The sequence below is a fragment of the Sipha flava genome, unplaced genomic scaffold (genome assembly GCF_003268045.1).
Source record: "Sipha flava isolate LNK unplaced genomic scaffold, YSA_version1 303_pilon_pilon, whole genome shotgun sequence".
In the NCBI taxonomy this organism is placed as follows: Eukaryota; Metazoa; Arthropoda; class Insecta; order Hemiptera; family Aphididae; genus Sipha; species Sipha flava.
Genome location: NW_020272979.1, coordinates 530,380 through 554,440, shown reverse-complemented (window position 1 = coordinate 554,440; position 24,061 = coordinate 530,380). Strand labels below are relative to the sequence as shown.

General features: G+C 26.9%; 1 protein-coding gene across 2 annotated transcripts; it reads right to left on the bottom strand.

The window, feature by feature from the left end:
- Nucleotides 1–4,911: 4,911 nt before the first annotated feature.
- Nucleotides 4,912–23,917, bottom strand: LOC112686267 (DDB1- and CUL4-associated factor 6-like). Of its 2 annotated transcripts, XR_003148879.1 has the most exons (12): nucleotides 23,321–23,917; nucleotides 17,883–18,149; nucleotides 16,431–16,609; nucleotides 16,237–16,366; nucleotides 13,505–13,783; nucleotides 12,697–12,801; nucleotides 12,569–12,641; nucleotides 11,975–12,139; nucleotides 11,644–11,896; nucleotides 9,133–9,238; nucleotides 8,868–8,933; nucleotides 4,912–5,106 (listed from the first exon to the last, which is right to left on the bottom strand). XR_003148879.1 is itself a non-coding variant. In XM_025558468.1 (11 exons), the coding sequence occupies exons 1-11, from the start codon at nucleotides 23,406–23,408 to the stop codon at nucleotides 5,063–5,065; spliced, it is 1,689 nt and encodes a 562-aa protein (XP_025414253.1). In that variant the 5' UTR covers nucleotides 23,409–23,917; the 3' UTR covers nucleotides 4,912–5,062. The 2 variants fall into 2 exon arrangements, 1 of the variants encoding a protein (XP_025414253.1); XM_025558468.1 differs by lacking the exon at nucleotides 8,868–8,933.
- Nucleotides 23,918–24,061: the final 144 nt, after the last annotated feature.

Here is a 24,061-nt window from a genome sequence, read left to right as displayed (position 1 = left end):
ATGACAAATTAAGTATAAAATGCTCAGACTATAAAATATAAGTAAACGACAGAGCTTGTACACACAACATTGTAATAACGTTGATATTTAATTAAAGTTCAGCTAGTGACCGTTTAAGTTACATGAACTTCAAAGATACGTACAACAACAGTCAGAAGTTTCTGACAATATTTTTTCTACACTTAATAGTTTAGGTAGTTTTATTGAAAATACTTCCAATATTAAACAAAAAAGACAGATTTTCTACTTTCATAGAAAATAATGTATATTTGCCCAAATTGCAAATACTTATAATATGTATATTATATTATAATAAATACACATTTTCCCACATTTTTATTTAAAATGTTATGTATGTTTTAAATTCCCTTTGTAACTCGAAGTTTCGATACGTCGAATTTTTTTTTTTTTTTGGTTCCTTGTGACTTTGAGATACTAAGGTTTCGCTGTATATAATATTTAATATATTTACAGAATATAATAATATATTGATACTATATTATATTGCTATAATTTTTGATGAATTGTTCATTGTTACCATGGACATCTATAACATTCGTATTATGTGTAATAATTTGTTCATAACTATATTAAATTCGATGAATCGTCTACAATATATCTCAATATAAATTGAAATAATACGTAAAACGTATCTACATTTGTTAGAGTATGCACATAGTGATCGTATTTGTAATGTTGATTCACGTAAATAGCATATGGTCAAAGCCCGTGCAATTTAAAGAATCACGAGTCAACACAGCCACGACGAACATGAGGGAGTCATATTTTAAGTACATACACAATTTTGAACGATGTTACTTGTGGTCAAGAACGTTGCCGTACCGTGAACGTTTGGAGTATTTGATTACCTTGCGTCGGAAAGTAATCACGTTTCACATAATTACTATAACTCGATTAGGTGTATTACATAACACATATTACACTTATCCGCTGTAAACTACAACGATGTGCCATTACTTATTTACAAACATGCATTAAAAAACTGTATGTTAAATAGAAAATATCGTTTCAGATTTTAGATGTAACACATCAATGGATTGAAGTATACAAGGAATATCAAATGCCTTTCAAAGAAACACTACGCCCGCCGGAAGAAAACTTGGTTCACACAATAAACGTACATTTTTTTTGGGAACCAATCATTTTTGGTTTCGTTATTTGGTTCGGATCATTCGTCATAGTTATCATAGCGCTGGCTATGCATGCTAAGAAAGCTAGGGGCTGATTTTGATTACCTACTATAAAACATAAAAAAAAAGGTATAATACAGCGTCACTTTGTTTTAAGTAGGTATGGGCATTAATAAAACGTTATTTTATGTATATAGTTATTGGAATACGTATTAATAGAGCTTTTCAATTAGAAAAGGTCACATCTGATGTGGAATAGATCGTTGTTTTAAAAAGTGAATATGTCACAGCAAATGAAAACGAATTGAAGAATATTATTGTTATTTACAGTAAATTTACGATTTTTACTTACTAATTGGTGAGAAACCCATCATTGGTTTCCAATCAAACAAGATAATTATTCCTTTAGGAATGAAGAATACCTTTATTGATCTTTAGTAATAACTGCATTTACTAACAGGTATCGTTATTTCCAAGTTAAAGTAGAGAAATAGTGAATGTTGTATGGTCTTATATTATTATAATAAAGTAGTAGTAATTTTTTTTAATTCAAATTTAAGATTTTTATGAAATGTACCCAAGTATTTTAAAATGTTATAGTAATATAAGTAAATTTATTAAAAATACATAAATAACATACACCCGCGTATGCGCTCCACTACTCCATTGATGAGTATATTCAATTTCCAATTTCTAAACGTAATTTTAAACAATTAACTTTAATTCTCTATAAGATTTAAAAAAATATGCTAACTTATAAATGCATATGTATAGAAACCCAAGTAGGTTTAATATCTTAAATAGGTTATTTAATAAAATATTTATATTTTATTTTAAATCCACTTTTTAACTGTGGATAGTATGAATTAATTTTAAGTAAAACCCTGATTAATTATTTTATTTATTCAATTAAAAATCACAAAACAAATCATTTAATATCAATAATCATAACAATGTACTGGGTACATACGACAATTCTCTTCTTTCAATTTTGAATAAGCCAACCATTAAACATTTTAAGCCATTTAAACTAAAAATTACGTTTAAATATACACCAATCACCCATAAATTATGTAAAACTGAAATTTTTTCTGTATTGGTTAATGGTTTTAAGCAATTGATATAAAAACCAATATCAAATTTAAAATCAGATTATGTCTATTACTCTGATTTATCAATTTATTTTTTTCTTCAAAAATTACAATATTCTGTGTTAGATAATTTTCTTCAATGATAGAATCACTGCAGTTTGACTAAAAGAAAAAAAAATTATTTATTTATTTTTATAGTTGGATTAAGTGATTTATACTACAAAAAAAAAAAAATGTTTTACGGTTACGAATAATAGTATCACGCAAGCAAGTTCGGATACTTTTTTCGCGCACACCACTTAATTACACCGCGTAGGTATATATCCATACACTTTGCCGACCGTGTCAGTCATACTATACATAAAAAAAAAATGACTATTTTGATTTGTAAATATGATACGATTAAATAAGAAATCAAAATACACAGGACACAAGTAAAATTAATTCATGAGTGTGGTAAACATTTATTTTGAACAATATTATGTAATTCACGATAACTTATAACGATTATTATATTTTATTATATTGTATAATTTATAATATTTTCGTTGCACTCAGGTTACTTGAAGATAGATGTAGCTCAATCAACAACAAAATTATTTGCCAGATTGAACTACAAACACCGATAAGTGATAGAATCAATGTTCATGACAGAGATTTGGTAGTAGAACGGCAATATAATTCTAATGAATTGCTCCATTTTGTCGATGCACAGAAATAACTGTCGACTTTTGATCAAAAAATAGTTTAAAAAAAGGTATACAACACGTAGCAACCGAGTGGTGAAATTTTTTTCCTTGACGCACCTGAAGGCACTGGAAAAAAATTCTTGCTCAATTTGATACTCACTGAAATTTCATCAAAAAATGTAATTGCACTAGTTATAGCCAGAGACGTATTTATAGTTTTAACGCCTCAGGTAAAATTTTATTGGCACCCCTACACACGTCTTATACGATTTTTCAAGAAAGATAATATTTATTATTAATGTATTTTACACGGTCTATATTTGGTATTATCATTAAAATTAAAATCGCAGTGTGATATTACTATCCAAAATCTTAAAATATTTTAACTGACAAATGAAAATGGATGATGGTTACAAAAAAATGCTGCCACCCCTTGATTACAAAAAAATGTGGCACCCGGGGCGATTGTATCCTCTCGCGCCTCCTAATTACGTCCCTGGTTATAACATCGTCTGGAGTTGCATAAACGTAAGGTACTCGATAGTGGGCGTACAATGCGTTCATCTCTTAAGCTTCTATTAAATGTAAACCACACAAACATGTAACATCGGTAAAAATTCTGGAATGGCTGCAGTATTAAAAACACTCACTTATTGTATGGGATGAATGCATATTGCATACATATTGCGCACAAAAAATTTTTTGATGCTCTTAACCGTACTCTTAAAGATTTCAGAGAAAATGACCGACCAATGGGTAGAGCTATATTGCTTCTTGCTGACAATTTTCCACAAACATTGCCAGAGATTCCAAGATCAACACCACTCAATAAACTAAATGTATGTTTGTAAGTGCCATATCTTTAGAGACATATAGAAAAACTTATATTGTCGACCAATATGCGTATGCATTTACTTCAAGATGCTGCTTCGCTAATATTCACAAAACAGCTTTTGGATATGGGTAAAGGAAAACTTCAATTTGATCTGACTATACGTGAAATATATTTTCTGCCAATTGCCTGGCAAATGCAGTCATCAATTAAAAATGTTGAACAAAAAGTTTTTCTCAATATTGAAAACAATTGCAAAAATCATAATTGGCTTTGCTAACTATCAATTTTGGCCCCGAAGAATGATGATGTCAACAAAATAAACCATTGAATTTAATTTAAACTACCATGTGAAGTTGTCAAGTATAAATCGATTGACACATTTATAAATAAAAAACAAACTGTCAGCTATCCAATAGTATTTCTTAACTCGTTGAAAGCATCTGGAATACCACCACACATCTTAACTTTAAAAGTTGGTTCATCGTTGAAATATATTCGCAACTTAAATCCTTCGAAATTTTGCAAAGGAACAAAACTTACTGTTTAATTGAAGCTACTATCATCAGCAGCAAATGTAATGGACCAGAGGTGTTAGTACTTCAAATTCCAATGATTACAACAGATTTTTTATTTGATTTCAAGTTATTACATTGAGCAATCATTCAGTGCTTCTCGCTTTCGTTATAACCATCAACAAGGCTCAAGGTCAATCGTTAAGTATTGCTGGTTTAAACTTAAAAAATTCCTGTTTTTCACACAACCAATTATGTTACTTGCTCCAGAGTTGAAACACCAAAAAATCTTTGTTTATACAACTACCGAAAACTCTCAAAATATTGTTTACTGCTAGCATTAAGATAAAAAAAAGCAAATAAATAAACAAAATTTAATTTTTTTTTCCAACAAATTAACAAAATGTACTAGTTTTTTAAGCGTAATATAACACTACTACGCTAAGAACACTATCCACTATGTCTTATAGTTGATAAAAACAATCTAAATAACTGTATAAAAAATATATGTAGCTTAGTGCTGACCCATAATGGAGTTTCAAATGCGTAAATCCACGGGCATTGAATTCGTCAAAGACGTCGCCGTACAAGATCAGCTAGTGTTATTAATATTTAAGTGCAATAAAATGGTAATTTAAATAAAAATTATATTCCTAAACATTGAACTTAAAGCTATTTTAAACAAATATGTAACTATACATTAGTTAATAAACATAAAAATACATCAGTAGTAAGTCAAGAGTTCAGCTGGGCTCAATTGAAAGTTAACAAAAGTCCAAGTGTCCTATGTGTTTCTTCTCATCTCATTCAATTCGATAAGGACTTCAGCTAAAATCATAAATTCATGTTTATTATTATTATTGCATATAAATATCGGCAATGGCAAAATAATAGCATAATATATTACATAGATTTATCAATTATAGATAACAAAGATTATACACTAGCACATTTATTATCTACACTTCATGGACTGAGTTTTGAAGCATATTTCATAAGACTTATACTGAGCTACATAAATGTTTTCTAAAAAATAAAACGAAGGTATTTTAATGAATGCACTATATTCTATATCAGTGGTCGGGAATCTTTTCCTAGTAAAAAGCCATTTTTTTTTAAAAAGTTACAAAACCATGATGTCAAGAGAGCCTTTTGGATAATCTTTTTTTTTTTTAATTGTAAGTTTTCGTCACAAATGAGACATTTTAATTGTCTCATGATGTTTTGGACAAATGCAAAAGTATCAGTCCACTCCTAAATTCTTCAATTTAATTTGTCCTCTTCAATTTTACGCTTTTTGTTTATAAACATCTCGTTCACAATATTACTATATTTTAATATGGTTAAAAGTTTATAGAAATTAATAATAATATTGTGGGGTCATTATAGATAAAATATTATTTTATTTTTACCTGAAATAAACATCGTTATTAAGAAATTTAGAAATATTATCACTATAATTATTAGGACACGGATGGTTTAGTAGTAAAAAATTAGTAAAATTAATAGCAGTATTGTATTAAAATTTACAGAAAATTACACTTTAAAGAATCTAAAATTGTATTAAAAAAAATAACGTTTCGTTATAATTCCAGTGGCGTATTTTAGGGGGGAAGGGGCGATTCCCCCTGAATCCGTATTTAAGGAATCGATCATATGTGAGATAAACATTTCAAATTTTTTTAATATGAATCATTTTATAACGATACTTAATGTCTATACCAGGGCACCAAAACGTTTTTATAACATTATAAGTATAACTATTCAAAAAGCTGTTGAAATCGATTACAGATAAGGAAACAGAAACGAAAAACGGTTAAAATTAATATCGAATAACATTATAGAAAACGATTAACGATTGAAACATAAAAGAAATTGCTATGGAAAAATATTTATAACTATCAGTAAAATAGATGTAGAACATAGTTATTTTTTTTTTAAATTTACTTTAATTAGTAGGTAATCTAAATAAAATATATAAAAAAAAAAAAGGTGAGTTACGCGAAAAACGTTCAATTTTAGGCAGTTAGCGAAAAACCGCCTAAAATTGAACACCTATGTTTAAATACGTTTATTCACACGAGAAAAACCACACCGCTTCTTGCCGCGTACAACCGCCTCCGACCGCTCATGTTTAATTTTTGAGCGGTCGACCGCGTGCGTTATCGTAGACACTCAAAACTGATACCAAAATTTGTTATATAATTTGTACAAATTTGCAATCACGATTCCAAATTTTTACGCCCACTCAAAAAATTATGAATGCGGGTGCTGGAGTAACGTTACGCTGGCATCCGAAATGAAAAAGTGTTTTTAAACCCTTTAGGGGGGTGTACATATTTTCATAATACGTTTACAAATTTCAAATTTGTACAAATTATATAACAAATTTTGGTACTAGTTTTGAGTAGTTATTTTAACCTGCGGATGCCAGGTATTATATATATAATATAACATTTAAAATATGTAATGTTATTTTACATAGTACTGATTGCTAAATACTACATTTGAAAACGTTTCAAATTGTACACTAATTTAAATAACGCAAAATACTAAATTATTCATAACGTTTTAAATGTCCCATAACGGTAAACAATATATATTATTATGATTTAAGCCCTGATCCAAACTAGGTGAAAAATCAAATAAAACCAAGTGAAACTTTCAAAACACAGATAGGTGTTAAAAAAGAAATACAAAAAAGTTCATTCTAAATGGAACTAAAAGTGGACTAAGTGGATTAAAAAAAATAATAAAAAAAAACACAAATATTAAGGATTCATCTGATTTAAATATTATCAATAATTTTACTTGTAAATTTTGAGCCTGAATTAAAGAAAAAATTTGAGTCGCCCCCTCCCCCTAGAAGTAAGTTTAAGTACGCCACTGTATAATTCATAAAATAACTATTATTTATATACTTTAAAATGTTATTGCATAAATACGTTGCAAATACGCTATTTATTTAATAACTTTTAATGAACTTTTCAATATTTTTTGAGTTAAATATATTATCTTATCTGTACGCATTGTAAATACGACGAATCCAATAATCGCAATATGACGAAACCGGTACGATTTTAAAAATAATCAAATTATCGTTTTGACTATACTTTCAATAATATCAATTAACAATTGTATATTAATATACATCAATACAACATGTACTTTAGACTTAAAATAATTTAACAAATTTATTTCATGACATTTTTATAAAGATGTTTAAAAAGTATTAAAAAAGTGAAATTATGTGAAAAAATTTCGAAAATTGGGAAAAATTGCATTTGAAATTTTTATATTTTCATTCGTACCTACACGAAACGCATTTAAAACTTACTTAACAATAAATTGGTGCAGTAGAATAAAAGTTGCAAATGCAACACCATACTCCGTGCCCTAATAATAACGTATAATAAAATTTATATTTTACATGTCGCGATATTGATGCATTTTCTACAGAGCCACAGATTGCATGTTAAGGAGCAACAGGTTGCCGACCCCTGGTCTATATGATCTATCTAACTAGATATTATTTAATTTTAAGATACAATATCAGTAATATATAAGGTTTTGAAATTCAAAATCTTAAAGAATTTGCTACAAAGAATATTTTTAATTTCATATTAATCTATAAACTTTATAATTAATTTAATTTTACAATTTGGTGACATAATAAATTATAATAGGATTACTGTAAGATCAATTAAAAATTAAAAATTATAAAATAATATTGTAATAATTTGAAAGGATATAATTTGGGACATAAGAGAGAATATTCAAACAACATTAAATGAATAAGCATTACATTATTACAAATACTTCAATTCAAATTTGGTACTCAATGACTACTGATCAACAGTGGCATGTAATACAAAATTATGAAAAAATACAGATTTGATAATAAACCATTTTATTCTAATGTGAATTAAGAAAAAAAAATAGGATTCAACAAAAATTAGATTGCATTATTAATAAAATATGATAATAATTTTACGTCGCTACATAAAACACTGACTGTAATAATGTATCAATATAAAAATTACAATACTCATTAATGAATTTCAACTATTCAAAAAATTAAAATTTACCTATTATTCATAACAAAAGTATTGCAAAAATATTTATAAACTTTATCCAAATTCAAATTAACAACAGCATGCAATAGAAGAAAACAGTATAAAAAATTGAATTAACTACTTATAAAAAATAGAAGTCCAAAATAAAAAAACTTAGTTTTGATTAAAATCAAATTTCTCTTTATGATTTAAACTATAACATTATAAACATTATTATCAAACAAAATCAATTTTACTCAAGTTACACAAGTAACTCAAGTGTACATCATTGACAACATTTTTTTTTTTTTTATATATATAAATTAAAATATATTTTTAATAAAATAAGAAAAAATTGTGTATTATTTTCTCGAATTTGGCATGTCTCAGATAGTCGGATGAAAAAAATAAATAATTAAGTAAATTGGTTAAATAAAAAATTATAATACTTTTTTAATTAAAATTATATAATTTATTATTGTCAGTCTTGGTTATATTTTATAGGGTTAACAAAATATATAAAAAAAAACTTACGTCTAATTAATGATACAAAAGCTGCCATTGAAAATACTGTAGATCACTTTTTCTGTATGAATTATTCTAAGAAAAATTTCATACACATGTAAAAAACTCATCAAAAAACTATTTTACTATTTATTTCTAATCATTATTTTTAAAATGTTGAATAATTAAACATTTGTTGAAAGTTTAATTTTTCAATGTTCCTATTCATTTTAATACAGTATATTAAGTAAAAGTTGACACTAAGAATACTTTATAAAAATTGAAATATACCAACCTTGTCTGAGTATATTGAAACGATTAAGCATACGCACTATTAACGTTGGTGACACAGTAATTGTATCCCTTGATTGTTCCATCATTAATTTATTCTTTTCAACAAGCTGAAATTAAAATATTATGTTAAAAATATATTAAATATTAAATAGAATTCAAAATTCCTAAGTCGAGTGAGACACAAAGATAGCATAATATTGCTGTGTTTATCTTTTAAACTTGAAACCAATGTACAAATGAAGATCACGGAGCAACAACCAGACATCTCCATTTTTTTAACAAAATCGTTTTTTCAACTTTTATTATTACAAAAAATATATTGGCTCAACAATCAGACAATTGATCATTGAATACAGAGATATTGTACAAATGGAGATGACTGGTTTTTTTATTAAGGCGCAACAACAAGATATCTCTGAAGATGTCTGGTTGTTGCATCGTATAATGGTACCACTCAGAAGCGTACCCAGGAATTTTTTATGGGGGGGGGGCAAAATTTTTATTTTATCTGTTCTCTAATTATAATTATAATTTAACTCAATACCAAAAAATTACTGTTAATCTACTATAGTATGGATCATATATTATAGGTATATTATATAATCTATAAACTTTGTATATTGAAGATAATGGTTATTTAAAATACACTATGTTCTATTATTATACTATTTACTATTAAATCATTGAGTATGTAGAAATTTCAATGAGGAGGGGGGATCAAGACCCGACCCCCTCCCTTGAGTACGCCCTTGGTACCATTACATACATTATTTTTAATATTTTATACAAAGAAAATATTAATATTATATATAGTTTGTGACTGAGATTATGTTATTTTTAATTTTGTTTTATAATTAATTGAATTTCAATATTAAATACAGAGAGTTTAATGATATAATTTATTTCTTACAAAGTAAATATTTAATATATTGATTTAAAAAATTAAAGCTTTAAAAGTTTTGTAAAGAATAATATTACATGAACTAAATCTCATTAATTTTTTTTTTATATGTATAGCCCCTCTTCCGAATTTTTTTTTTACTACACTCCTGTCAAAGATAAAGTATTGGGGACAAAATCCCTCTCCAAAATATGCAGTGTTTACTATACTAGTAGTTTGGATTTTCCATCTTTTAAGATCTTTTTATTTTTTTCACATGTATAACTCCCCCCCTCCTTCCTCAATAAAAAATAATTTTGTTTCACTACATTTCTGAAAGTAAATAATTATATAATATATAATTTATACAATGTTATACGTAAGAACACTTTTTTCATATTAATTACATTATTTTTATACACTATAAGTAAAAACATAATTTTACAGTTCAGTAACAAGACATCTCCAAGCCATTATTTAATTTCTTTTTATGAAATAAATTATAATTATTCTCAAGTTATTTGAATATATTTTTTGTAAATTTTTAAAACCGTTTTTTGTTGCTTCTCAAAAATTGGAAAAAGTGGAGATGTCTTGTTGTTGCTTCGTGGTCTTCAATTGTTCTTTAAAAAAGGATTTTGAATGAAAGAATCATCGGGTAGATCAATTAATATTTCCAAAGATAGTTGATAAAATAGTAGAATTAAATTTCTTAGTACGTAAAGTTAAACTTTTAATATTCTAACTTTCCCCAAAATAAAAAAGCATCTAAAATTTGAGGAAAAAAAATGTCAAGTGTCTAATAAAAATGCAGCACAAATTTTATTAAAATATCTTCAAACTTGTTTTATAACTTTTCATCAGTTTTTCGAAATTATTTATAAAACTGCTGAAAAATTGAAAAGACTATTAATAAGAATACATTTCCTATCTTTAACTCTTAATTTGGTCATAATCAGAGCAATCCTTCTATTCGAAATCATGTACATAAACCCAAAAAATAAATATATATATATATATACATGGTAAGATCAATACATTCCTCGTTTCACTAATTTAAAATCAAATATACCCAATTAAATATGAACTTTCCAAAACGAAATGCTATAATGTAAAAATTAAAATCTTTTTTAATCTATATTTGTAATTGGAATTTGTTAATTATTCTGTGAACATGAACTTGTCTATCACTGATCTTGACATTTTTTCTTTTAAATAAAAACTAGTATATCTTTACACTAAACCAAAATAGAAACATTAAATACCGATAATAATAAAAATATGTGTGACTTGTTGATGAGAAACTATTCAACAATAGCAACTCTAATTTATAGCTTGACCTCAGATTTTAATTCCATATTACCAGAAAGAGTATAACATTTATGATTATTTGATAAGTTGCAATCATGTTTTTTAGAGATATTTAATGGGATATTATAGAATTTGATTATCATACACTTTGACACATATTTGATTCGAAAAATTGAATTTTACATTCAACAAAAAAAGAAGAATACAATTACCATACACAATAGGTTGATACATTATTTAAATGTTATTTTATATTCATTAATATTAGAACATAATCCTATATACATTTCAAGTATAACATTTTATAAGCAATTTTTTTACCTCATTCGCCATTTCTTGAGAGAACCCAATATCTGGAAGTCTTGGGCTCCAAAGCTTAACATCATGATCAACACCAGACGTTGCTAGTAAAGGCAAGCTAGGATGTGGCTGAATACAATTAACTACATGATTATCACCCCTCAATAACATTACTATTTCACATGTATAACGATCCCATATAAACACATGTCCACAATCACTACCAGATATAATGAAGTCATTGCCCCAGAATGATGCTTCTTTAATTAAAGTTCTGTAAAGTAATTAATGATAATATTAATATTACCTTACAACTAAACGTTTTAAAGTTATAGCATTTATTTTTGAATACCTAGAATTCCGATGACCTTTGTATTGTGCTTTAACAGGCTGAAGTGGAACAAAATCATTAAACCCTGGGCATCGTTCATTTAATTTTAATTTTTTTCTTTTTTCAGTTTCTTGCCCACTGTCAGTTGAAGTGGATGGTTCGACATTATTGGCATCCAAATTTGAACTATAACCATAAAAAATTACTTATAAAATATTCATTAATTCACACAAAAGATCCAAAAATACTCAATTTTAAAAAAAGTACTCAATATTGAAGAAAATTGTTACTATTAATTTTTTATAATATTTGTTAGAGTACTAAATTCTATAATTTAAAAATTATTTATTTTCCATTTATTACACATCCAATACAACATTTAATTTAAATATCATTTATTTTTGAACAAATAACCCACAAAATTATTGATAAATTATCACTTAAAAGTTTAAGTGTAATATAAAATTATGAAATAAAATAGAAATAAATATTTTTCCTGTTTAAATTAGGATAGATGTTGGTAACAAATCATGTATTGTATTCATTATTTGATTTTTTGACTCAAGTGTTTTCTATAAATAAATAAATAATAAATAAAGTGTCATTAAAACTTACTTTTCATTGTTAGGTCCATTGATTTGTACACTATCTAGTGTTTGTCTTGTAAGTCGAGAATATAATGGCCTCCCTAAAATATTATCAATAAATTAAAAATATAATGAAATTATAAAATATTCCTTTACAGTTATGCATTATAGCAGAACGCAATGATGGCGTGTTTAATATCTGAACCAGAATATCACTCATCTGTCCCATTACTATAGACTGGATTCTATCTCTTTCAGTATCTACAAAAAAAAAATATATATATATAGTTAAAATATCACATTTAAATTATTTACAAATTAAACTAATGAAAAATGTAGTGATGAACTAAACAAATATAATATTTTTATTTAGAGCATTAAACACATTAGAAGAAATGTGATTAAGTAAAAAAATTATAATATCAGATAAGTGTGATGATTACCAAAAATGAATAGAATAATACTGGTATAGCAATAATAGGTGATCTGCAGAAAAATTTTGTACCCAATATTATAATAGTAAAAGATAAAAAATAAAAAAATAAAATAAAAAGGTTAATAAAGAAGGGAATAATCATCCAAAAAATGATAAACGATTAGTAGAACATGAAAAATTGGTTAAAAGGTAATACAGGATGGAATTTTATGAACAACTTTTATATTAAATAAAGACCTGATGGAGGACAAATTTAATAGAATAAAGTAAAAATAATCACCAACTAAATAGTTTAAGAAATAACAAAATAAGTGAGATACAGAAACAATAGTTAAATTAGTAAGATTTTTGTGAACATTTTAATTGAAACAAAAATAAATTCATTAAAAAAAAATCGAATTAATACAATTTTTCAATTTGGCTATTTTGTTTGATTAATATTCAAGTTTAACTTTTGAAAACTTATAAAAAATCAAAATATAAATTTATGTTTTGTATAGGTAACTTGTTATTTTTAATAAATCATACCAACAGAAGGCTCAGATAGTGGTCCAGTATCTGTCCAGTCACCTCTCAATCTTATTCGTCTATATGGTGGTGGGTATGGTGGATTTTCCAAATAGTCATTTGCAACTGCAGTTATATTAGGATCTTTATCAGTGCTAAACATATAAATATCTTCATCAGAATAGTTGGCAAGTATATTTCTACCATCAGATGAATATGAAAGTGATGTTATACGATAGGAACGATGACTTAAATGAGGAACAGTAAAAGCACATTCAGGAACAATTTTATCAGTTGGATCTGAAAAAAAAAATAAGCACTTATTAATAACAATTTAGTATAGCTCTCTATTTACATTAAATAAAAAGTAAATAAGAAACAATTCCTTTAAATATTCATAATAGTTAATAATGTTGTTACCTCATAAATTGATGTTTGTAAAAGAAGTTAAATTTAAATGGTTACATAACAATTTAGCTTTAACCTTTTATTAGAATGGATATGCTTAGCACAGGTAAGTCTGCAACCCAAAGTTAGCCCAATGTATTTAATTGTGGGTGAGCTATATCCGAATATGGATACTGTTAGGCAAAATGTAAGTCGTAGGATAAATGTAGTATCTATGGATTTGAATTATTTTAAGCCTCTATTTGGTGTACCATTCTTTCGTAAGAGTAGGATGGTTCTGAAGATGTGATGAGGCAATAGAAGAGTCGAAATGTGTGGATATGGTGACCTTCCAATTTTCACGGTCAGTTGATCAGAGGTATATAAATTATACAGTATAGAGAATAGAATTCTATCTAGGGAAAATGCAGCAGAGATACTAGCTATACTAGAAAATTCTTCACCATAGCAGATGCTTATGTGACAATAAGAGATATATCATTTAATAATAAGGAAATAAACTCTAAGAATTTTTTTATATGAATAAGAACCCGTTGTGCCACACTCTGTCAAATGTGTTGAGTGGAATCGGTTTATAAGTAGATACAGACACGTTTAGGTTAAATTAATAAACAATTTAATATCGTGAATAATAAAATGTTACACAACGCACTTCGTACAACGGCAACTGGTCGCATGTCTCGACAGACTGCCTCCGTATATCTGTGTTACAATATTTGTATATATGCCACACTCGACATAGAGAATGTGCCATCTCAACATTAATCGCTGACTATACTAATGTATATATATATACTTAAAACTACAGTATGAATATAAACTAATACATACTAAATATACTGGGTGTATTGTTTAATTTCAACAAAATGCCTGTGATATATCTAGAAAAACACAAGTGTACTAATACTTTTTTTTTAGAGCAAAATAAATAACATCTAAGACTCTAAGCATTTGATGTACTATTGAGTGATAATTATTAAACACCAAACAAAGAGTTGCATTTTCAGTAAGGCTAAATAAGATTCATAGTAGCAAGAGTAAAATAAACATTCTTGAATGATTGAAAAATTCAACAAATAAATTACCTTCTTAAATAGCATTAAAATATAAATGGAATAAATATATATAGAAATCTAAATGTACAAAATAATATTCAATTTTTCTAGGAAATATATTATGCTAATCAATCTAATTCTCCTTGTTCATAGTTGCAGAATATGCAATAAATTGAGTTATTATTTGAATTCATGGAGACTCATTTTTTGACTCTTCAATTTTACCTCAAGTAATTCTTAATAGGGTAAATCAAAGGACAAAATTATTGAAAGTAATGTACGTATTACACAAATTATAACTATATATTTTGTTCACTCTGATTAATTCGGAGGCCGGTAAATACGTGAGCTCATCTGTAAACGTCCATATCAAATGTTGTTTGGACTCAATTAACGGACTCATTAGATTAGTTTACCGTGAGTTATAGTGATTAATGTCTTTTTCTGTATTTTTGTATTATTGGTCGTTTTTGTTATTTGCATATTATTACAAAGTCGTTGTGTTCGTACCGTCGTGGCGAATACATCTCAGTTTTTTTTCTTGTGTTTTTGATGGTCGCAATTGTTGCACCAAATTATTATAATTTTATTTTTCGCTATTGCAGCAACATATTTGTTTTTCTTTGCGTATTGTTATTAATTATTATTGTTATTTATTATTCTCGCCATTGTGGTATATCACATTTTATTATTAAATTAAAAACACTAAGCAACTTCAGTTACCAACACCCATTTTGTACAACGTGGTTTTGTTTGTGTATATGGTTGGATTTTCGTCCTGAGTAGTTGTCAACTTTTCGATCGCACGTACGCGGGTTCAAATTGTATTTTTATTGTATCTATTTTATTATTACGGAACCCGGTACGGTAGCGTCGGTGTAAAACCAATCGAACGTCACAACTACTACATGAGTAACCCCGCCATATGTAACATTATTATATTATATTGATTTGATTTATTGTATTATCGAGTTTTTGTTAATTTTTCTAAATAATTATGTATTGTGCCACGATGGGCAATTGAATTATTATTTATTTATATTTTATTGTATTAGTGTATTTTATTGTTCTATTATAAATGTATGCTGTTCAACCAGGCAATTAAATTATATTATTTTTATATTTATTTTCATTATATTCGATAAAACCCAATCATATTTTGTGGACAAACAATTAGCTGACGAGAGAAGTAAGAAGGCAATGCTATTTTCATAATTAATTAATTTTTCTTCTCAATTGTCATACGGTAGTTGATATTATAATAGGCAAAATTAAGGTTTTACTACTTACCTTGTAAGATAATTTTTCTTCGATCAACCACTCTTACAGTACTATCTAAAGTGGCAATTGCAAGTTCGTAAGGATTTTTGGGATTTACCGCAATAGTAGAAACTGGTGTATCGCAATTGATCAATATATGCTATTTAAAAAGAGTATGTTTAGTAGGTAATAAATACATAGATAAAAATAATTATTTAATTTACATCTCTGCATTTGTATCTAGAACACAAATTACTAGCTCTCAAATCATAAAGGCGAACAGTACCGTCTTCACTACAGCTAAGAAATGTGTTAGGGTCACCAGGTATTGTTTCTATTTCATAACATGGAGTTTCGTGACAGGTAAAAAAATTCCACTCTGTTTCTTTCTGTCTTTCCAAATCTAACATATAAATACAAATATAATAAATATATTTAAAATTTGATCTATATATATATGTTACCGGCAATATGGACAATCCGATATTTTGCAAAATGCCTAGGCATTATATAAAATGCCAAAAATCACTCGAAAATATACATAATACGAGCTTTACCTAGGTATTATGTAAAATGCCAAACGTGAAGTAGGCAATATGATGCAAACAAATAAAACTGGGCATCGTGTATTACCAATGACTTTACTTATCATTTATCATAAATGTGCATGCACAATTTAACACAATAAAGATTAATATTCTTTTACTACTATAATAATAATTCTGAGGTGCAATATTGAACGTACTAATAATTTTATTGCAATATAGTCATTTTCGTGTCTCGTTATGGTGTTGTAATATTATGCATACGATTTATATGAAGTCAAATTTTTATAACTGCAGACATTTTTTTAAAAATTTGCACATTAATATTAGTTTTTTATCTGACGAACATTATAACGAGTTGATAAAAATTCAATCCACAAGAATTGGCCAAGGATTTTTAAAATGTGTTTGTAAGTCCAAGTGTCAAAATAATAAATGTATTTTCCTTAAAAATAACATTTAGTGCACTTTAAAATGTCACTTTTCTAAAACATGTTATAATAAGTAAATAGTAGTTTAAGTAAAATATTTATATAATAGTAATAATATATTAATAGATAAAAATTAAATTTTGTCTGTAATATGAGTAATAATGTATAATAATTATTAGAATCTTAATGTAATATAACAAATAATAAAATGTTTTGTACTTTGCATAACACCTAGGTATTTAATAAAATATCTAAATTATATGTAAAATAATATTGAAAAATCGTGTTGTATTTGCATTGCCTAAAATGGGTCAGTAATTTGCATAATACCTAGGTATTTTGCAAAATACCTGAATTATCCATATTGCCGGTAACATAATATGTTACTAGTGATTCATATATTATAAGAATCACTAAATGCAAGAAGGGCACGTGTTTAAAATTTTCTTAAAATTACATTTTTACAGATTTTTGTTTAGATTCAACAATTACACCGTTCTGTGCAAACGGGACACATGTCCAGTTTACTGGTATATTATAAAATGATCATATTTTGTATTAAATGCAAAAACGGCGTATGTTCTAGACATGTGACCTTTTTTGTCTCTTCTGAAAAATTATAAAATGTGGACATGTGCCTTTCTTGCATTTAGTGATTCATATATTGATTAAATTATAAATAAAATTCATATATACTTACCAAGATTGAGAATAGAACCATCGGCACCACATGAAATAATACGATTATCCATAGTAGGTAAAAATTTTGCACAGAAAATATTGGTTTGATGTCTTGTTTTGTAATCAACAACATTTTTGTGAGTGAATGGATTAATAATCACAATACGTCTATCATCTCCAGCCGAAAGCAATAAATTTCCAGTATCATTCCATTGCAAAGAATTAACACAACGCCGTTGTTTAACAGTTTGTTCTAAGGTTAATCGTTGTACTAGATGTTTATTATCTGAAAACAAAAACGTTAAAAAAGTTAATGACAATTATAAATCAGCAATTTTAACTTTTTTAGTTGCACATACCACTAATTTTGTAAAAATAAATTTGAGATGTACTTACATAATATTCAGATAAAAAAACACATACAAATAGATAATATGCATATAACTTATTTATATATAATTTATACATATATAAATGGGAAATACTCTATACAAGAAAAATTAAAAAATTAAATAAATTTATAAAGTAATTAAGTTTATTATATTAAACTTAAAACAAGTGTTAAAAGTAAATAATAATAATAAATATTCACAAACAACATAAATTACTAAAATACTAAATAATAGAACCAAATTTAATACAATTATGTGATAGCTTTAATTGTGGGTTATTTATTAAATATTACCCCTAATATCCTAGTAATATCTAACCAATAAATTTAAATTAAAAATAAAAAAATTTAGATATAATTAAATAGATAAAATAAGATAAATAGATTAAATAATTTAAATACATTTCTAAACAGACTTTCATAAAATCAAAAAACTGTTGATGCTAATCGGTACAAATCAAAATTTACCAACCCTTAGCTTCAATCAGCGATTCCCAAACTTTTTCAGCCACGAAACATTTTTTTAAGCAGTATTTTCTCGTAGAGCCCCAAGAAATATTTACTATTAAGTTTTATTTGCCTGTGTTCTGCAAAGCATATTACACATGATATGTATTCATATAGGAGGAAACTCAAAACGAGATAATGTACATTTAATATTATATTTATATACAATATATCTGACCAGGAAATAACTGGGATGCGAATGCATACTATCTAAGATTGAAAAATTATAATTTCCTATCAGGATTTTAATATTGTTTGTAAACATATCGGTGAATTATATTTGAGTGACAGTCTTGTAAATATACATGCTCGCTTGTTGTTTTAAATAACGATCAATAATTGTTACGTTTTTAAATTTTCTATGATAATAGAATTATATTATAATTCTCCATAGCTTTTTAGAAACAATTGTGAAACCCTAAGAGCTCTGTAAAACACAGTTTGAGAACCTTAGGCTATAGATTAGCTTCTGCAACCCAGTACTACATTGCCCATTAGTTGGGAATCGTTGTTATAAATAATCACACCAAAAATGCATATAAAATAATATAATTGGTATTCAATATCTTATTTGATAGAATTTTTACTCAGAACTTAAAATGTGATCAACCTATATAAATTATGTAGATATAAATTAACAATGTATATAATATACTAAAAAAAAAAAAATAGAATAAAATTGACATTTAATATTTTTAATATAATTAAGTTATACTAATCTAAACCTAAGTGTATATTTATTTTATACATTTTAACTAGTACATCGAATGTTTACAACCTCGGGTCTATTAGTACTTAATGGCAGATGATGAATATTCATATTTATCTTTCTAATTCATTTAAACAGTGCATTTTAAGATATTTAATTTATGAAAAATTAAAAGAAATTAATTTTTATCTTGTTCTGTAGTTATTTATTATATCTTAAAATGTTTATATTTTATAAATACATTTTAAATTATAATAATATTATTACTATTTGGTTAAAATATTGTTAAAAATGTTGTTCTGTGAATCAAATAATAATGAAATTATTAATTTGAAAATATTAAAAAAAAAATGTCTAAGTTGTTAGTAGATACTTAACAATTGGAACATACTACTCATTAATTAATGATAATAATAATGTAAGAAAATACAATTGATTTCTAATAATTCTTATTCATAAAATTTATGTAAACTGAAGTCTTAAGATGTAATTTACCAATAAACCTAAATATAATAAATATAAATAAATATAATGAAACCTAAATATAAGTTTTGTTTGAGTATTGAAGTATGATTATTAGGACCCGGAATTATATGCACTAAAAACATACAAAATATGCATGCATTTATGCCATGGTTATCATTCAAATATGCACTCAAAATATACAAACAAAAATGCATGTTTATTATTTATTAAAAATGTATTTAATTTTAAAATGTATACAATTCATTAAATAATTAATAATCAACAAAAAAAATATACTTTAAAATATATCAACTGTATTTTATATATATTATTGAACTGTATGGAACTATATGTTGTATTGAAATTAAATTGTATTTTGAACACTCACTGATCTAAACAAAAAATCACAAACGAAAATCAATTTAAATAAATCAAGCAGATTTTTATAATATTTTTAAAATTACTTGGAGAGTTACTATAGTATTAGTACTTTTAGCAAACTTTATCTTATCTTATTATAACACAAAAATCAAATTATATAACTGCACGATTCACAGGATTTACGATGGACATATGCTAATAAATAATATTAATAACTCCATATTTTTTTCTATATATGCATTATATTTCAGAAAAGTGATAAAATATGCATAATAATTTGAAATGTTCCAAATATGCAAAAATATGCTAAATTTAATTTTGCATACCAACACATTAGATTAAGATTCAAATTTCTATCTTACCTAGTTACTTTTTAGTTAAGTATATAAAAATATGCAAATGCATACAATTCCAGGCCCTAGTGATTATGAAAAGGTCTTCTTAATTAATAATACAGAGGCATTCACATTTTGGGCTTATATACAGCTTTAGTACATCTAGAAGTTGGGTACTTTCTTTATAAAACAACCTTCTTATATTTATCTACCAGACCGGGCTCAAACGTTTACTTACACCTAGACAAACTTAAGTGTTGCAACCCCTTGCATGTAAATACTACTTCAGATATTATTCTTACATAAACAATACTAAAATAGACTTAATTCTGAGTTCATTATATTTATTTGTGTAAAGTTAATCATTTTTTAGATCAATACATTTGTAGACAAGTAAACCTAACGACTAATTTAAATAAAAACAAAACGGTTTTTTGAGTCTTATTTTTTAACACACATAATTTGATATCAGTAGGTACTTTTAAATCTAATACTTTTTTTAAAATCATCCATAGTTTAAAAATACTAAATCTCGCCCTAGGTATGGGCTTATGTCGCCTAACCCTTGAGCCGAGCCTGTTATCAACTTTATTTTCCAAAAAAAATAATTAAAATTATAAGTTGTCATGTCAGCATATAATAAGAATCATTATATATGTAAATTTACATTTAGTTTCATTGAGTCATATAAAAGTTACTATAGATAGAAGGGTAGGTAGTCATCAAAAATATTATGAAATACTTTTATGAAAACTCATAAAGTATGCTCATAGATGGAATTAACATTTGAACAAGGAGGATTTGAGCTCCAAGTTTTTTTTAACTTGTCAACAAACCTCCACCCTCCCCCATTTAACTAACCATTATTCACCAGCATAATACAATCATTAAAATATAAAAATCTCTTAAAGAATTCATTTTTGTTACATAAAATTTTATTTATTATGATTTTATAAATCATAAAGTATATAATTATATTTTATGTTAAATTTAAGTGACAATCAACTTTGGAATATTTGTCAATTACAATATCTTGATCAAGATTATCAGCAATATCTCTCTCAATATACAATAGTGAAAGATTATTATAGGCGTGTGCAAAGGGGCAGCAAGGTGTACTCTTATTGCCCCTGGACAGTTTGAATATATTTGTAAGGGCCGAACTGGTCCAAGCTGGGCTGTCACACTGGTAATGCTCAATACAAAATAAGTTGGTTATCCAAAAAGTGTATTACTACCAAGCAAATTTTTTCTGTGTTCAAACTTTAATTAGGCTTTGAAGCTTAAATTTGAGCTTAAAAATGTTAACTTAGTACTCATGAATACGGCCGATAACTGTATTGCACAATTATTCTGATATTAGCTTATTAAGTATTCAGTATTACTAAAAAAAAAAAAATGTAAGCTCAAAAATAAACATGTTTGGATCTCATGACTATTTTTAAACATGGCAAAAAAATGAATATAATCCTTTAAGAAGCTGCAAATTTTAGCAGTATCAGTAGATCAAAGGGATTCCAAAAATTCAACTGGTAATTATTGAAAAATTAGTTTGTATACTAATATGAAATATGCAATACTTAATGTTTTGGTAATTTACTATATAAAAACAAATTTCAATAATAAAAATTTATTTATTAAATTTATTATTTTACATTACCTAAAGAGCATCAATAATTTATAATAATGCCAATCTAATATTGATATAATTTAATATAAATATATATTGACAAGGTAATATTACTAACGAATATATATAATCTCGTTATTGACTAAGCATTTTGACATCTATTATCAATTTTGATAATATTTATTATATAACATCGATAATCATTAAATATAATTTTTTAAAGTAGCAATTTATTACTGATTCAAAGGTTTACAATTATGAAATACTACTAACAAAATAATAATAATATATATTTTAATTTAGCATTATGCTTCTTAGTTATTATAAATATAAGAATGAAAAAATTCAAACTCATTAGTTACAATTTTTTTAAAAAATATATTTCCTATCAAAATGTTAATCATAACAAGTAACTTTTATTCTATTGCCTGTTTAGATTCAAGATTGACCTTTTCAATTTGTAATGACTATCAAATTCAGATCAATATATTTGACTTTTTTTTAATACTTAAGCCATTTTAAGTGAGCCAAGATATCCTTAAAATAATTAGTAGCGTTTCATAAATAACTAGGGATTTCATTGCATCGAAATTTATTCAACATAAATATAGCAAATATACTTCAAACTATCAAGACCAAATTGTACTTCATGTAACTAACATGCAGAGTGGTGTTTTAGAGGATTAACGGCAAATACCTCCTAAAAATTAACAATTGTATGCAAATACAAAACCATGGCTTTATGAATGGATATGACCAGGGCCAACAGATTACTAGATTTAAGTACGAACAAATGCCCACACCCATATCTCATTTCTGTTATTTTTTTTTTTTTACAATCTGCTACATTAAGGTTGATCTTCATAAGACTTATTTGATTCGAACGGCTCTATGGCTGCATCAATCAAAATACGAATCGATTGGCACGTGTAGAATCATATTATAGTTTGGTGCGCATCATGACGTCAGAGTGGACAAAGAGCACAAAACACACAAACAACGCAAAATGCGTAGCTACCGGACGTCGTCATCTCCTCACCTTTGGCAGCGACTCGTATTCCCACGTTGTTCTGATCATTGTATGGCTGGAAGAACACGTTCCGGAACAGGCCTTTGGTGGGAAACATCGCGTGAGGCGCCGATGGCGGACAACAGGGAAGGATATCACCAAGTACGTCGTCCTGCGCTCTCGCAGCCACTAGAGGTGTTTTTTCATACGACTTATAAACGGACTACGAGCCGCAACAACAAACGGTGATGGACAATAATGGATCGGTGCCAGCTAGCTTTAAATAACTCTCCTCCACACGAAAATAACAACGGGTCGGGAAAACAGAATATTCGATGAAACTGTTCCATCAAACTATGCGATGCAACGTCGCTGTCGAATCGTATAAGCGGATTCGTGGTCATCAACGTTTTTTAAAGATCATTGTCTCATCATGTTAACGATGATGTTTTAGATAGTACGAATAATGGCAGCGATTACAAAATAATATCAGATATCGCGGCGGCGGCGACAGAGCAATCGCTACACAGATAACGTCATTCATTTATGCGACAAAACGTCATGTGCTGCACGCGGAAGAGAACGCTGTCGCGATGTTATCACTTCGCCCAGATACCAGGTAACCAGTGACGTGCCACGGTCAGCTGTTGCTGTTGCACCGATGGCTTCGGGGACCGCTGACAACAACAACGACGACCGTATCGTTGAAGGTCAACCGACAAAGCGAATGGCCGGTCTACAGCTGCAGCAGCTGCTGCTCCGCGTCCAAGC